The sequence below is a fragment of the Euprymna scolopes genome, chromosome 29 (genome assembly GCF_053919585.1).
Source record: "Euprymna scolopes isolate OS-2025 chromosome 29, ASM5391958v1, whole genome shotgun sequence".
Lineage (NCBI taxonomy): Eukaryota > Metazoa > Mollusca > Cephalopoda > Sepiida > Sepiolidae > Euprymna > Euprymna scolopes.
The window spans coordinates 43,727,440-43,744,977 of NC_136510.1; the positions used below are offsets into that span (position 1 = coordinate 43,727,440).

The 17,538-nt window shown below is 33.0% G+C and overlaps 1 protein-coding gene across 3 annotated transcripts in view; it reads right to left on the reverse strand.

The window, feature by feature from the left end:
• Positions 1–17,538, reverse strand: part of LOC145252623 (bifunctional heparan sulfate N-deacetylase/N-sulfotransferase-like) — a 196,980-nt gene that overhangs the window by 23,848 nt on the left and 155,594 nt on the right. For all 3 annotated transcript variants that reach the window (XM_080112347.1, XM_080112346.1, XM_080112348.1), the window contains exon 5: positions 11,696–11,881. In XM_080112347.1, coding sequence (XP_079968473.1) covers positions 11,696–11,881 — 186 coding nt within the window. The remainder of the gene's footprint in view (positions 1–11,695; positions 11,882–17,538) is intronic.

Below are 17,538 nucleotides of genomic sequence, written 5' to 3' on the forward strand. Positions count from 1 at the left end.
CCAAAGCTACCAAGGAAGTTGTGTGTGGCAGGGCCTATCTCACGCAAATCGAGTCATAGTTTATATGAAATGCAACACTGGATATCATTATACAGTCTTGATTAATTTTGTTTGTATTCGTTCTTGACCAATTCCAGAAAGCGGGTGCCCACAGACCGGGAGGACCAGTGTTGGAACTGAATGTCAGGATGTAAGCAAATCATAGCTATGATTTTATTTGATGCTGACTATAAATGTTGAGGATTGGAGTACTGTTCCAGTACTGTTAGGACATAGAACATGCCAACCAGTTTAAAAAAAAAAAAAAATTATTTTTCCACAAAAAACAAGAACTGAGACATTAGGAGCTAGATTTTTATGGGAACATTCTAAGAGTTGTGAAGCAAAATATTTGTTCACATTACATTTAAATTTGTGCATGTTGATACAGTTAGGGAAACGGAAAAGAGAGGAAATTCCAGATGCAAGTCGTCTGTGAAAAAAGTTATCAGAGTAGAAGATTTTCTGGCATTTGGTGTCGTCTATAGTGAAAAGGATGGAATTTTGCCGCTAGTTGAGTTTGTTAGGGGGCATTTACACTGAAGAGATACAAGTGCCTCATCAGAGCACATTCCATGGGAAGTGCAAACACAATGAGGCAATATTGCAGTGAGACAGGGGTTGGAACTTGGTAGATAATGTGGGAATTATTAGGTTAGAGACTCTTTGACACCCGACGGGCAAGCAGACATTCTTTGTAACAGACTTGGCATATCTATATAATACTTATCTTTAGCTAGCTTTTTGACTCTGAAATAGTTTTTTTTTTTTTTTTTTTTTTAACTCTTAACATCTTAACACCAAATGGCTTCATGGTCACCTGTTACATCAGTTCAGCAGTAATTAGATAGAAAGAAACAGATATACATTCTCATCATTACGATTTAGGATGTAAATAATATCAGATCTCAGAAATAGCATCAAATTTCTAATTGTTGTCTTAAAGGAAAGGGAGAAAAGTTGCTTAAGTTTGAGACAAAACCTCTGCATGTTTGTCCTTGGAAGTAAATAATAAGACGTTAGTAAGCACTTGTAAGGCTTGAGCAATTATATTCAAGTGGTCATTTCCTTTTATGTAATTTCAACATTTACATGGTTATGGTCAGGCACAAAGACACTGAGAAAGGAAGTCTACATAATGTTGAAACCTAAATTAAGCCTGGTCAGTACTTGAATTGGTGAAAGTTTCTCATGAGTTTTTAGAAAGTATAAATTGAATAAAACTCATTTCATTCAATATTTTCCAGCCATCGTTATCATACTGTTGGATATTTTATCTTTATTTCTGCATATATAAGTTCTTATACTGAATACGAATTGGACAACATTTGTTTCTGAAGGCTATTTCCCTATATATTTAAATAACTCATATACATGTTAAAATATACTTTAGTTCTGAGATTGAGTTAGAGTTGAATAAAAAAAATGTTTTACTTGTTCTACTTCATGATAATATAATTAAGTGAATAAGTCACCTTTCTCTCTTAGCAATCTATTTCTATCACACACAGAGACATATATAAGAGAGTAAACGTACTGTTTAACCAGACTAATTTCTTAGATGTCACTTTAAAATTAAATAAAAACACAAACCGTACTTAAAAGATAATGCTAATTAAGTAATTCAGTATACATAACTCCTAAGTCCAATCATCCTCCTCAATCATAAAATAGATTCCTAACTATCAAAATTAAACTTAGCCACATAACACAGCTCTCTAAAAAAAAAAAAAATATTGAATAGAGAATATCAACATTAAATATAAACAGGATACTAATAGTTATAAGACTAAAATTAAATAAAAAGAAATAAAATTTGGTATACGCCACTCTATAATTAGATGCTAAAACTTGGCAAGAAATTCCTAAATCTCATCTAAAAACACTTCCTGTAACAAATGTCTTATACAAAATCTATACTCCTATAAATTTGATTTTTTTTTTTTTTTGTGTACCGATATTCATTTTATAACCCTTTTTTCTATTTATTTATAAAGAATATACAACTCTTATATATGGGTTGTAGAATTGCGTTCATCTACAAAAGATCTAGCTAATTTGCATATTCTTTTAAACATTCATTTTAATTAATTTCCTATTAGTTTTTTTTTCTCGGTTTTCTAATGGGATGATCATCTTTAGTTAACTATTACATGTACTTATATTAATGCAGATATTCTACATGATTTATACTAACGTAATATTTGTGTAAAAAGTAAACACAAACCTTTTTATATATATATATATATATATATATATATATATATATATATGCGTATATATGTTTAAAAAATTTTGCCTAGCAAACTTTTGTTAGTTTTTGGTCTACAGACATGAAACTTAATAAATAGGGTATTCGAACCCATGCAGAACTTTATATTTGAGTTTTAGCTGGGGAAAATCGGGGTAAGTAAAAATTAAAAAAAAAAGGAATTTAACAGGTGGAGATCGACTGGCAGCATTACAAATATGTATGCATAATTTTTAGCCTTGCAACAAACATGTCTTCTTAGCTCAGGCATTAACATTAAAGGAAAAAGTAAATTATAAGTTAAACGTTTTGGTTCCGATTTTCAATGGAAAGTCACTTTTTTTCTTTTTTTTTTTTTTTTAACTTAAATCATTAGTATATCTTAGGTTCAATATAATGTAACTAGCAGGACCCATTGCGTTGCCCGGTTGATCCCCCACCCTCCTACCTTGTAAAAAATTAAAGTAGGATTGTTGTTGGTGACTAATCCCCAACCTCTTCATGTTAAAAACTCCAACCGCCTCATGCTAACAGCAGCTTTTGGAATAGACACTCCCAACCATTGAAAAGTACTTGTCTCTGCAAAATTTAAAGGAGATTTTCGTAATCAGCATAGGCGAAAACCTATAAAAGTTGTCATGTTAAAGAAAAGTGTGGAGCTAATGTAAAAATTTACCCCCCCCCCCAAAAAAAAAAAATTTGTTGCCTTCTCCATAGAGCAACGTTAATTGGTTAATATGTTTGTTTTTTTGTTTTTGTTTTTTTTTTACCTTAGAGTCTAATCTGTAGAGTGTGGCATCAATCAGTTAATGTTTAATTTTGTTGTTAGTGATGCCAATCGGCTAATATGTTTAATTTTGTTGGGTTTTTTTTCAGCAGGATTGTAATATGTAGAGAGTGATGACGATTAGTTAATATGTTTAATTTAGTTAGTATTTTAGCACAATTTCCTTCTGTAGAGAGTGATGCCATATTGTTATTTCTGGAGTGTTCGTTTATTAATTGTAGAAGTGGATTCCAGAATATGCGAATAGTCATGTATCAGCCAATCAAAATGGGTAGAATTTGAGAAGAGAATTTATTATTTTTGAATCGGGAAATGGAAAAATTATGTTATGTGTATGTATGTAATAACCAATTAATGGGAGTGCATGCACAATATCATAGAAAAATATAGAATTTGACCCGGTTTCAACTGGTAATGGTGGGAGCACTAAATATTGAAAGAAAAAAATAGGAACTTCTTCCTCTGTAAACGTGGCGATCGTGATGGTGTTGTTCATCGGATATAATGTAGCATTTTATTATCACGAGTGAGTGGGGCAGAAATGGTGGTCGTAAGCTTCATAAGATAGTGGCTATCAGGGTAGATGTATTGAATTTGTATGCGGCATCTTGTTGCAAACCTATGGTACTTTGGTTGAGAGGGGAATTTCTGCAATCTCAAAATATTATATATGGAGATAATACGAAATCGGCATTAATCAGAATATCATATTTAAGCATATTTCATGACTGAGCGATGTAGGGCGGCTTGCTAGTATAATATAAAATGACTGAAACCAGAGTTGCTGCAAAAGTTTAATGATGATTAAAGCACAGAATAGCAGAATATTAAATGGAAGCATTTAAGAAAATATTAAAATAAGCAAAGTGGCGAATATAGCGACAATAAAAATAAAGACGAAAATATAATCATTAGAAATACAGAGGGGTCGCTAGAAAAGCGGGAAATTTCTCAAACAACGATTTATTTTTATAAAGAATAATTTTTACAAAGTTTTTCAAAGACAAATGTTATATTATACTCATAGATACTCAAAATGTCATCCATGCACTTCACTGCAGCGTCAAACAACGATTTATTTTTACAACACTCACACGACACCAATCAAAAAATAGCAATCACGCATTTTATTCATGATCTAAGCTGACCTTCAAATTTCCCCGCTTTTCTAGCGACCACCCTGTAGTAATAATCAAAAGCCAAATAGCAACCACAATAATAGAAATAAAAACACTAATAATGAACAGAAAATTTCTAACTGTAGAACTCACACATTCTGTTCACTACAAATAAAATGCTTAACCAAATGAATTGTTTACCAGGTCAGAATATTTGCCAAAGAAAATCTGAATATCAAAAAAGATTAAAAAAAAAAAAAAACCCTGAATAAAAACAGCACCAACGAACTACTACTGGGAGCTCAAAGAAGTGGATGCTTCCCAATAGTCAAGTAGTATAATAGTACAACAAGCCAGTATGTGTAGGAATTTAGATGACTCTGTAGATTATATCTCAATGAGAAATTCGCAATCCAAAATTTTAAAGACCTTGCGAAACCTAGTAAACTGCAGAAGCAAAATAACAGCTGTATACACAAAATAAACTTTATAGGATACCAATAAAATAAATATATATAAATAAAAAACTCAACTAATATAGGAAAATGTATAAGCACACCTATATTCAAACAAAGTCACATTTTAATACACAAAGAAAGATGGTGCACTCCTCTCCAAAAATAAAAAGAGAAAGGTGAATTACAAATCAACTGAACCTTTGAATGATAAAAGCATGACCATTGGCTGGTGAAAATAGAAACAGGAATAATAAAAAATCTGATTAACTAATAAACTTAATACCATTGGAATATATAAAAACATGCGGTAACATCAATTCCATGCATTAGCCTGATGAGTCCTCACGGAGATGAAACATGGAGAATTCTGGGTAACTTGTCATAGATATTTTCATAACACACACACACACACACACACACACACACATATATATATATTCTGTTATATGCTTCGTAATTACATAGAGCTTCATGAATTATTGGATTGGTATAAATAAGAAGTGAAATATAATTGGAGAAACATATATATATATATATATATATATATATATATATATATAGAGAGAGAGAGAGAGAGAGAGAGAGAGGGGGGGGGGAGATAGGTGCTACATAATTAAATATGCAAAACTCTGGTGCTTTTCATTTACATTTTATTATATTCAAAAATATTTTTAAAATTAAACAAGATATTGTCTTCATTAAAAAAAAAGAAAAAAAAAAAAAAAAAAAGAAGAAAATTCAAGATAGGATTGAAACAGTACACTTGAGGTTTTCATTCAGAGTCTCCCTCAACTGAGCAATTGGAATATTTATTAAATCATTTTAATTTCAAAATACGGTATAATCACATTGACACACCAGTTCCTGCTGGAAGTTAAGCAATGTTGAACATAATACTAAATGAGTAACCATTTGGGACTTCCAGGTGCTGTATGTGTTCTCTGCTTATCTCGGCATTGTTTCCAGTCATCCAGGACTTCCCTTGCAACTGGACTCAATTCAGGGAAGGTGTGGTTGAAGATGGCACAACTCTTGCCTCACAATTAAATGTGCAGCTGCCCCTACAGAGGGTACCCTTTGTCTTTCGAGACTGAACGGAGGCATCATCATTTTAATGAAAACCCAATTATATTTTTTATGCAAAATGTTGGAAAGACATCATGTTACTAGGAAAATTCTACACAAGTCTAAACTTATATTTTAAGAACACTTTAGACTGTTTAAAACTGACACTGATGTTCTTTTATATATATATATATATATATATATATATATATATATATATATATATTATAAATATATATAAATCGCAATAGAAACACAAAGAATGTTTATACAAATTTTTCTCTAGAAAGAGGTTAACTACATCTACAGATCACCATTGTCCAGTTTGTCTACTAAACATTCACACACTAAAGTTCACTAACAGATATGGAAGATATGTTCCCTCAAGATTAAGGGACTACGAATATATTCAAATTTATTCATGCTCTCCTCTTCTATGATGAATGGCTAACAAGACTTTTTGTTTTGCTGACAAAGCTTTCTCTCTTTATATTCATAAAAACCTGTTTGGATCAAAAATGTAAAAATCGGTTAATTTAGAATTCTTTTCAAATGTTTTTGGTCATGTCATAAGTCTATTATTATTATTATTATTATTATTATTTAAGATGAGTAAGCAGACTTGTTGAATCTGTAGTTGAATTGCTCAACTACAATTACAGAAATTATAACAAAAGATTCTGCTTAAGAAATCTCCCACCATATATTGGTGTGACCAAAATGTTTTTTGTTTTTAAGGAAGGTTGAAACCAAACATCCAGTTTAGAAACATAACAGAATTTATGCAATTTATTTTCCATGCTCGATTTGGAAATATCGAGGATGTGATTTGTCCGGTTGTCAAACAGCAATCTTGAGGAGCGTATCTCACTGAAAAAAAATTTCCTTTTCAGAATCAAGCAAACTATTTCTGGCACACCCGTTCTGTAAGAACATTCTTCCATACATGTGGCATAACTATTTTTCCTTTTCTATGGTAGCAAAAAAAAAAAACAAAAAAAAAAAAAAACAAAAAAAAAAACAAAAAAAAAAAACAAAAAAAAAAAACAAAAAAAAAAAAAAGCATCATTAATGTCATTAGCGCTCTTTAATATTTGCATTACGCATTTATCATATTGTTTCCATATCATGTCTCTCCATGCAACCTATATTCTCAAGCACCACTAGCCAGGTTTAATTTCTATACATCATCACACTGCATAGGCTTATACACTCTTTGGTAGCATTCTGCGAGTTAGTAATGACAAATTACAACCACTGTATAATAACGATCAAAGTGGCCCTGATCCTAGGTAGATGGAACCAGCATCCTCCTTTAAAGGAAGTTTCATGGGAACACAAAAGGAAACAACATTCAGTTTTTGCAGCTCTTGCAGGGAAGTGTTGATGTCCTCCTACATAGTATTTGGTATTCCCAAATGGTTACCCAACTAGTACTAACCAGGCTCAAAGTTGCTTAACTTTGGTGATATAAGAACTGGTGTATCAACGTGATTATGCCAGTGTCAATCTCTTTAGTTAAGAGGTTTAATGTGCTCTCTTTACTGTTTTTTTTTTTTTCTTTCTGTGGATTGAAGAGAATGATTAACAGCTGTTTGGTTTTGTTTACCAAGACAAAAAAAGGGGGGGGGGCTATACAGTAGAACTCCGGGATACAACATTAAAAATTAGTAACAAAATACAGTACGGTATATGATACACATGTATATAATCATATGACATTATAAATAACACCGTAAGGCGGGGTAAATACCGTAACCAGAGTCTGGAAAAACATTGTATTTCACATTGCAACCTGAAAAAACTGTATCCTAGGGCCACCATATCACGGAATTCTACTGTAATAATATTTTTATTATGTCTACTACTATGACAGTTTGAATTTGGCCAAGATCAAAGTGTAGTATCTGTTCTTCAGATGCGGCACTTCCATTTCTCGTTCTCTTTCAGTTGAGGAGAAACCCTTCACGACTGAGACAATTTTTATTTTTGTACCTTTTCTCCACATTAAAAAACGATCCTGGTGTCTAACTCTGCCCCGTGGGGAGGCATTGTAAATAGGTACTATGAGAGTTTGAATGAATTATCTCCCTTTTGTGCTAAGAGAGAAAAACAAAAACACGACAACGTAAAGACGAGTAAGTTGCTGGAATCTGTTAAATAGAGAAGTAATCAACCATCTTAGCAAAAATAACCTTCTTAGTGACACGCAATATGGTTTCCGTTCTGCTAGATCTACAGCAGATGTGCTTACAGTTATATCTCATAGGAGTGGCAAATCTCTCGACGGAGGCTTCCTTTCTAGGGCAATTGCTCTTGACATATCAAAGGCCTTTGATAGAGTATGGCATAAAGGTTTACTTCACAAGATCTCCAGCTACGGTATAGCTGGAAATGTCTTCTCAATCATTCAATCATTTCTCTCTGATAGGTTCATAAGAGTAGTGGTTGATGGGCAGAAATCAGAAGCTCTCAGTATTAATACTGGAGTCCCTCAGGGGTCCATCCTGGGCCCAACTCTCTTCCTGATGTACATTAATGATCTTCCAAATCACATCCTTACATCATTCGTAGATATTTATGCTGATGACACTACTATCTATGGTAGCACATCTAAGACCGTAAACAACCAAGTTCTCTCTGATTCTCTCTCCTCTGATCTTGAACAGGTGGTACAATGGGGAAAGGAGTGGCTGGTTACTTTTAATGCATCTAAAAACCAAGCTTTTATCTTTACATCATCAACGCTCTGATCCACATCTGGCATCAATTGAAATGAATGGCTCTCGTCTTGGGGAGGCCTCATGTTTTGACAAGCTTCTGGACTTGGCTTTACTCCTGATCTTAAGTGGAACACATATATTAAATCCGTTGCCAAGGCCGCTGGAAAAATGGTGGGATCCTTCTATCAATCCAGTAGATATCTCACTGCTCATGCAATTCTCTATCTATATAAGAGCCAGGTATGTCCAAGGATGGTGTACTGTTGCCACATCTGGGCAGGAGCTGCTAGAAAGGACTTATCCTGCCTTGATAGAGTTCAAAATAGATTTCGTAGCCTCGTAGGGGATGTCCTTTTCTCTTCCCTGCAACCTCTTTCTCACAGAAGAAATGTTGCAAGTTTGTCTCTGCTTTATCGTTATTTTCATAGCAAGTGCTTGGCTGAGCTCCAATCTATGGTCCCACCCCTCGCCAAACTTTCACAAGAAACATCCGGCTAGCAGAAAACACCATCACTAATTTCCTCCACTCTTTATTTGTACCTAAACCTGAACGTAGATTCCATGAGCAAAGTTTCTTTATTAGAACTGCACGCCTATGGAATTGTCTTCTGTTTTCCTGCTTTCCAGCTGATTACAATATGGTTATCTTCAAGTTTTTGATGAGCCGTTCCATATAAGTTAACAAATTTCCATTACTAACGATTACTATATTGCCAATTTCTACTGTACACTCTTTAACCCTTATCCTTGAGTGGTCTGAAGGCCTTCATAAGTGGTGATGCCTATGTAAAAAAAAAAAAAAAAAAAAGGATTTATTTATTTACCACCAAAGCAAAAAATGACAAGGCCAGAAGGCAGAGATAGCCTGTTTCCCAGGAGAAGGAGAGGGAAGCACCAGCTGGATAGAAAAGTAGCTAAGAATGGGCTTGTTAGCATTCCCCAGGAGGGGTACTTCAGGACACTGGCAATAAACCAAGCCCTCCTCAAAAAAAGGAAGTACTATCTGGAAGTAGTGAGCACTTCTTGGGACTGAGCTGGATCTCATCTCCAACTGTAAAGTCAATCTCAATCCTGTCAAATTGAGTGTGGAGAGCAGAGAAAAATGTTCTCAGAGAACATGAAAAAAAATGCAATGGCAATTACTATTAAGATAAAAATATAAAAAATAAAAGTTGTAGATTATCAAATACACATTCAGTTGAATATGGCAAATAAATGCTTTCTTCTTTACACCCTCCCCTCGCCAAAAAAATAAATAAATAAACCTTAGCATTACATTTTAGCAGCCTTATAACTCTCGCTTCCTTTATTTTGTCCCTTAGTCCTTATATTCTATGAACAATATTTCTTACAGAGGGGAAACAATTGCTGTTTTCTAGGTCAGAATCTATCCAGCTAACATTTATCATTGGTTAGCCCCCCCCCCCACACACATTAAAAACTACCTTCGTGGGAGGTTTAAAAGCAATGCCATTTCCGCAAGTCATCCTTTTGATTGACTACGTTAAATTTGAACGCTTTACACTTCCGGTCGCATCATGGAGCAGAGGTAAGACGTCAGGTTTTCTTTCACTTTCTTTTTCGCCTTTGCATCATGAGTTCGAGCCTGCCTGCCTGCCTACTACCACTTTTTTTTTGCTCACAAAAACACCTCCAAAATACCCGGGCAATGCCGGGCAGCCCCACTAGTATAAAACTAGTATAAAAACCTCATAATTGTAAATAATATGAGATTTCAAATCATTAAATACATTTAGAATAAGTTTCATGTCCTTGACCTAAAAAAAAAAAAATAAAAAATACATGCATAAACATATATATATATATATATATATATATATATATATATATAATGTTTCTCCTCATAAATAAAATCATTAAAGAAAAAAAAAAAAAAAAATCTATGCCATCTCCATCCCCAAACACCCTCAAACATCCGGACAATGCAACGAGAGTCCTAGAGCAACAATTTCCTGGCAGTAACAACCAGCACAAATCCAAAGTCAGCAACATCAGCAAGAAAATAATCAATATCTATTTCCCCATCCATTCCTTCCCTTGAATCTCTCCATTCTTCTTGCAACCCACCATCCAACTTTCCTGACATTCTTATGTGGATATGATCATATCATTTTAAAAGCGAGATATAACCAAAACACACGCATTCATACAAACATGGCCACCTAACAGCAGCAGTAGCAGTCGGGAGAGGGGTAACCAGGTCAGGTGGAAGGAGTGGGGAGAGACTGACTGATCAATCCATTGTTTGACTGCAAATATTTTGTCTGGGCATATCTAAAATTGCAATCTGTTAAATAATTCTGAGATATTATATATATATATATATATATATATATATATATATATATATATATATATATTAGTGTGTGTATATATATTTAGGTAGGATTTTTTCAATTTATCAAAAACATTGTTAAAAATAACACAAAGCTTCTGCTTATTTATACCAGTTTCATTTTCGCGATTTTTCTTATGATTTTTTTTAAAATCCAAAACATTAGAGTTCTATATATATTATGAATGTGTTAGATTTTCTTCAAATCATTATTAGGTTAAAAAAAAGTTGGAGAAAAGAGAATTTCAAAATGTAGATGTGAAACAGATGTTTGAAATCAGATGCCGGGAGAATGTCTTCACATTGAGTAAAGTATGACATAGGCGACTAGATCCTCTTTGTTTGGATTTGAAACTGACGGTACTGATGTTGTTCTGACCTTCTGTAATATATATATATATATTATATATATATATATATATATATATATATATATATATATATATTATATATATATATATATATATATAACAAACAAGTGAAGCATGCATGGTCCCCTGTGAGTGCACAGTGAATGAGGCATTTAAAAAAAAAAAAAAAAAAAAAAAAAAAAAAAGACTAAGTTCAGCATTTTATAAAAATCCAAGGCATCAATTTTTTTTTTTTTTTTTAATAAGCACAAAAGTGTCAATTTTAGCCATTTTAACCCAAAACCCTAGGGGAACAACCAGAATTTTCCCAGAAAATCCGTTCTGTTATTTTTTTTTACTCATATCATGTTTAATGTTTGTGCAAAATTTCAGAAAATTCCAAGTTATTGAGAAAAGTGCAGACAGACGAACAAACAAACAAACGGACAAGGGTGAATTTACAGGTCCACTCTCCTTTTGTCCGGGGGGGGGGGGTCAACAAAGTAATAAGGTGGCCGAGATTAAAGAAACATTAAAGAAGGACTTACCTTAATGCCTCGGTGAATGAACCCTCTTCTTCGCCGGGCTGGCCGTAAATGCAAGTACTCTTCTGTACTGGTGATGCTGATGTTCCACACTTTACGCCACGCTTCGTAGAGTGGTTCGTGGACAGGATAGACACCTGAATGGTGTGGTGCAACAGCATAGTTTGTTGTCACAGGAATCTTGTATTTCTACAAAATCAGAAGGGAATAAATGTGATATATGTGGTAAACTCCATGAAATTATTATAAGCGGACACAGATTACGAAATCATGAATTAGATTTAATTAAAATATATTTTTATTAAATTTACATAAACATAATGAGGAGAATGAATTTTATTTAAAAATTACTGAATTTAATCAATTATTTAAGTTCGCATTGGTATTAATTTTGGTATAAAAAAAATCTTCACAAAATTAAACAAAATTGTTAAATTTTTCAAGGTGGGTTCAGTGTGTTATTGTGAAACAGACAAACACTAAGCTTTTAAAAATAGAAATAATTAGATTGCATATGATATTGTCTGTTTTATAATTAATATAAAATAGCAAATTGAACTTCTAAATATAAAAATTGTGAGGGGGGATCATGTTAAAAAAATAGTTAATTGATGATGTGGATTACAATCGTTTTATCGAAAACAAAAGCAAAAAAAAAAACCCTCAATGTATTGTTTAATACAAAAATCCATTGTTTTATTATATTTTTAAAAAGTCAATGATAGTACACACAATAGATTGGTGCTCCTGTCTAAACATTAAGTTCTAGGATTCATGCAGCAGTATTAAGTGTAACCATCAAATGCGTTTTATCAATACAGAATGACATAAAAAGAAAAACATTTAAGTATTATTTTTGTACTACCGTTCTAATCTTGGATTAGATTCGCATAACGTTTTGGCTGATGTAGCCTTCAACCTTCAGGTGCAATTAGTCAAACTCTGGGAATCTGTCCAGCATTTCCAATAAAGCCTTCATTTAATCCATAGAAGTAGCATGACCCCATAGATTAAATAAAGGTTTCCATTAAAAATTCCATACAGATTGACACCAGAATAGTCATTTGGCCTATAAAACTCTTGCTTAGCTAAAGAAAATCTGTTGATCAGGTTATGTAGTTTAAATAATAACCTGATTCGAGACGTTTTAAGTTTTATAAATCATACAACACATGCCAGCATGTAAAACGAACATTAAACCGTTGATAAAAATCTTTAATATATGAGAATTTGCTAAGAATTTTAAAATTTGACAGTTAAACTTAATTACTACAATATCATTTAGTCATTAAATTAATAATTGAATCATTTGTTACAAAACTAATTAATTTTATAAAGGTATTGCTTTAATCACCATAAAATTATTTGATAAAAATAGCCTTGGTAGGTAATCACTTAAAAATGGTGTCTTGATAAAGATTGTCACCAGGAAGGTCATCCAGCCTATAAAACTTTTGACTCTGTTGCATTTCAAGTTATGTAGTTTAAATAATGACCTGGTTAGTTGGGAAGTCAGTTTCTAAAAGATTGACAACACATGCCAGCATGTACAACTGACATTAAGTCAAATATGTTGATTACATTATTCCCCCAAGTTTGAGAAGATATATCTGAAGAAGGTTGGAGGTTACATCTACCGAAACATTGTGAAATTAGCATTCAAGATGACAGCAATAGTCAAAATATTAAAAAAAAAAAAAAAAAAAAAAAGCCTAATGTTTTTGACAGTAAATCATTCAGATAATTCAACTAGGCTAGGAATTTTTTTTTATACTCAGCCACCAAAATCAACAGATTAGCCCATTCCTTGAAATGATCTGGTCCCTGTTGATTTTGCAGCAGGATGTTAGTTCTGTGCAGTTCTAGGAGATCCATCTTCCAAGGCTTTGCCTGCTCTCTTTGGAAAGGAGTTAGTTTATTGCTAATTGCCCGAGGCGCCCTTATCAAGGAATGCCGAAGGGGCTGCCAAGGTACTTTTTGCAGATCAGAGTACCTCTCCTGGGGGGGGGGGACTTTTCAATCCCACTTTCCGACCCTGGTGTCACAGTTCTTGCAGTGGGAGAGAACTATATACCTCCCCCTTCAGATAATTCATAGAATGTATTGCATGGTGCTAGTAAATCCTACCTTCAACTCTAAAAGAAGGACGTTGTCTCTGTAGAGAGGTGGCAGAATCCCTACAGCAACATCTCTTACAACAAGTAAAAAAAGCCTTTTTATCATGAAACAATAGTTCTTATTCAATTATAACTAAATTTAGAGCAGTTGTCCAGTTATATGCTACAATAAATTTTTAAATCTACAAGTCTGTCCATGGTGTCCTTTCATAAAAGCAAATTCAAAAAGCACTAGAGCTCGATAACCCGGTGTAACAGAGCATGGACGCACATATGCAAATCCATATGAAATAACATCACTGTAAGGTAAAAGACTATGAAAAAAGAGAAAAGGCCTATCAAAGACAATCACGTTATGATGAGAGAATGAGGAAATAAAGGTTTAAAAAGGGGGGGGGGCAAGATATTACTTGTCCTGTTTTCTTTTGCAGCAGTCTACAAGGTGTTAACATGTAAAGGACAACATTACACAGTTCTATTTAAAGCCGACTTATTTGCCGCACTGATATTGATATTAAAAGCACACTTATGTTTTAAAAGAACAACCAACTTCTGAATATATTCAGTCATGGATATGCCAACGATTTTGAAAAAGATTAATAATTTGCATATTCCTTTAAAGAACAAACTAATTCAATATTCGAGTTTCTGTTTTCTAATTGAATGAGTTTCATCTAACTATTACGCACAGTTCAATTTATGCATATTTTCTACATTATGCATAATTGCGCAGCATTTCAGGTGAAAAGTCCTAACATACACATTATATATATATATATATATATATATATATTATATACACACACACACACACAGGATAATCTCCCAAACTATTGAACGGATTATTATGAATTTTGGAATATATATTCTAGACAATGCAGTGAATGACATGGCCACAGTGTTTATTTATTTATTATTAATTTTTTTTTTTTTTTTTGTGAATTCTATTATTTAAGCAGTGCCCCCGCCTCTATTCAAGAAAAAACTTAAAACGAGTTACATGCAAAAAGATTTTACAACAAATTTAAAGTTATTAAATAATACGTTTTCAAAATGATTGGTGCATACTCATGAACCTCAATTATATGTGCTTGACAAAATGCTAAATGATTGAACTTATTATGGAATATACATTTTAGGTAATAGAGTGAGTAAGGTGTGCACATTATTTGTAAATTTTACCATTTAGAGGAGTGCCACTGAAATCATACCATACTTTCGAAAGAAAGAAAAAATTAATTTCTGAATTCTTGAGATGAGGATTGGTTATTCGTATTATTTCAACTGTTTTCATCTTGAGTGCCATTTTCACAAAGTTTCGGTCGATATAACCTCCGACCGTTATCAGGTCTATCTTATCAAACTCAAGAATTTGGACAGAATTTCTAATGGAACCCTTTATTTCACAGGGGCAGCATGCTCTGCTTCCATCAGCAATTACTGGATAGAGGTCCCAAGTAATTTGTACTTTTATTTTTCAGTCGGCCACACTGAGAATTGAACCTTCAGGAGAACATCACTTTTACAATTGATTTTTTCAGGTCCTCTAACCATTGCACCAAGTTTGACAGAAACATTCCTAACTTCGACAAGATTCAACTGAAGAAGGTTGAAGTTATATCAACCAAAACGTTGTGAAAATGACACTCAAAACGAGAACAGTAGTCTGAAGACTCCAGATAATACAAAAAAAATTTAAACTAAGGCTATATGTATTGCTTAGACCCATCCTTGGAGATGTATTCATTAGTGTGTATTAGTGATCTGGCGTTGCCACAGGAGACACAACCAAAAGTAAAACTGAAGCTGGCCTGCCAGGACACTATATATACAAATGTAGGCAAATTTGGGCATATTTTATTGATGTGAAAATATTTTTTTTTTTAAATCAATTGTCATAAAATTTTAACCATAGAATAGTATTATAATCTTCAGAAAGCCTGTAAATTTTCATGTAGTTTCGTCCTAAAGAACCAAACATAAGCATTTCAATACTCAATTTGGCTACATTATATATATATATATATATATATATACATATATATATATATATGGAACTGAGCAACTTGCTTATTTGGAATATCAATTTAAACAAAAAAGCAAGTTGCTCTGCACCAAAATTCGAAATCTCTGCGACTAATAATCAGAATTTAACAAATGAATGCTCGTTGGAAAGCTAATGACCTGAATTGTGCAGTGAGCTACGTGACATTTCCCCTTAAGGTCGCACATTAAGGGGATCATCCATCATCCAGAGCCTATGGTTGACACTTTTTCACAGTCATAAAATGTTTCTGTAAAGGTGCAGTATCTTTCCACCCTAAAAAAATCCTCTAAAACAACCACTATTATAGGTCTTTGAGGGTGCTGAAAACGAAAATAACATTTTAAATTTCAGAAAACGAGTAATTTCCAAGATATGAAGAAATTATAGTTGTAAAAAGTGGGGGATCACTTTTCTATATTAAAAGAACATAAAATGAGCATCTACTTTATAGCCATCTTTTTAGAGGTGGTGTTTATTATGGGCTGGTAATCAAACACAAAACCTACCTTAAAAAAATAAGTTTTCAGGTGTGCTGCAAACGAATATCGCATTTAAATTTTCTGTTAATAAGTATTTTTCCAGGTATTAAGTAATGCGCGCTTGTGTGTACAACAATAGCCACCACTTATAACAAAGAATTACATTGTTTAATAACCGGGAAAATTTAAATGTGATATTCGTTTTCAGCACACCCAAAACCTATAGAAAACAAGTTTTTTTTTAAGGTAGGTTTGATATTGATCTACCAGGCCACAATTACCAAATAAACCCCACCCCTAAAAAAAAAAAAAAAAAAACGGACGCCGCCCCCTCCCCTTAAAAAAAAAAGGTAGCTATAAAGTGGGTATCCATTTTACGTTAAATTAACATATAAAAGTGATCCCCATTTTAAAACTATAATTTCTTCATATCTTCGAAACTACTTGTTTCCTGGAATTTTAAACGTTTTTGTTTTCAGCACCTTTGAAAACCTATAACAGTGGTAATTTTAAAGGATTTTTTTAGGGTGGAAAGATACTGCACCTTTACCAATGTTTCAATCATAGTCATTTGTTTTTCTAGTTTTGCATATGAATTACAAAATATCTGATATTCCCCCCAAACCTCTGGCGTTTATGGGGAGAAGATTAAAACTTGCTATGGCTTCAAATGATCTGAAATGATAGCAAGGGGTGACTTGATTCCAAATATTTCTCATATGTATGTTATATCTTTCCTCTCTGATTTAAAGTAATTTTCACAGTGTATAAAGAATATTTGACACTGGAGATATTCATAATTGTACCCTATTTTCAAAAGAGGGGAGACATAACATATGAGAAATATTTGTTTACATGGCGGTCCTGAGTAAAATCACATGAGGTGGCTAACTAATAGAGATTCAAACATTAAAGGACGACCACCTGTGAACCTCAGAGTTCAGCCAAGTACTCATTGATTGTTGTTGCTGTTGTCCAGATCCTCAATTGTCTATCGACACGCTGAGCTACCACAAAGCAGATTTACGTATTCAAGTTTTGGTTAGAAAGCTATAATGGTTGATAAAATAGCAGAAAAATTCACATTGCTTTATATATAACACATAAAAGATTATGAAAATCATCTTAAACCAATTTTTATTTTAAAAAGATTAACCACCATCCATATAAATATCAAAACGTTTTAATTGTTAAGCCATTATG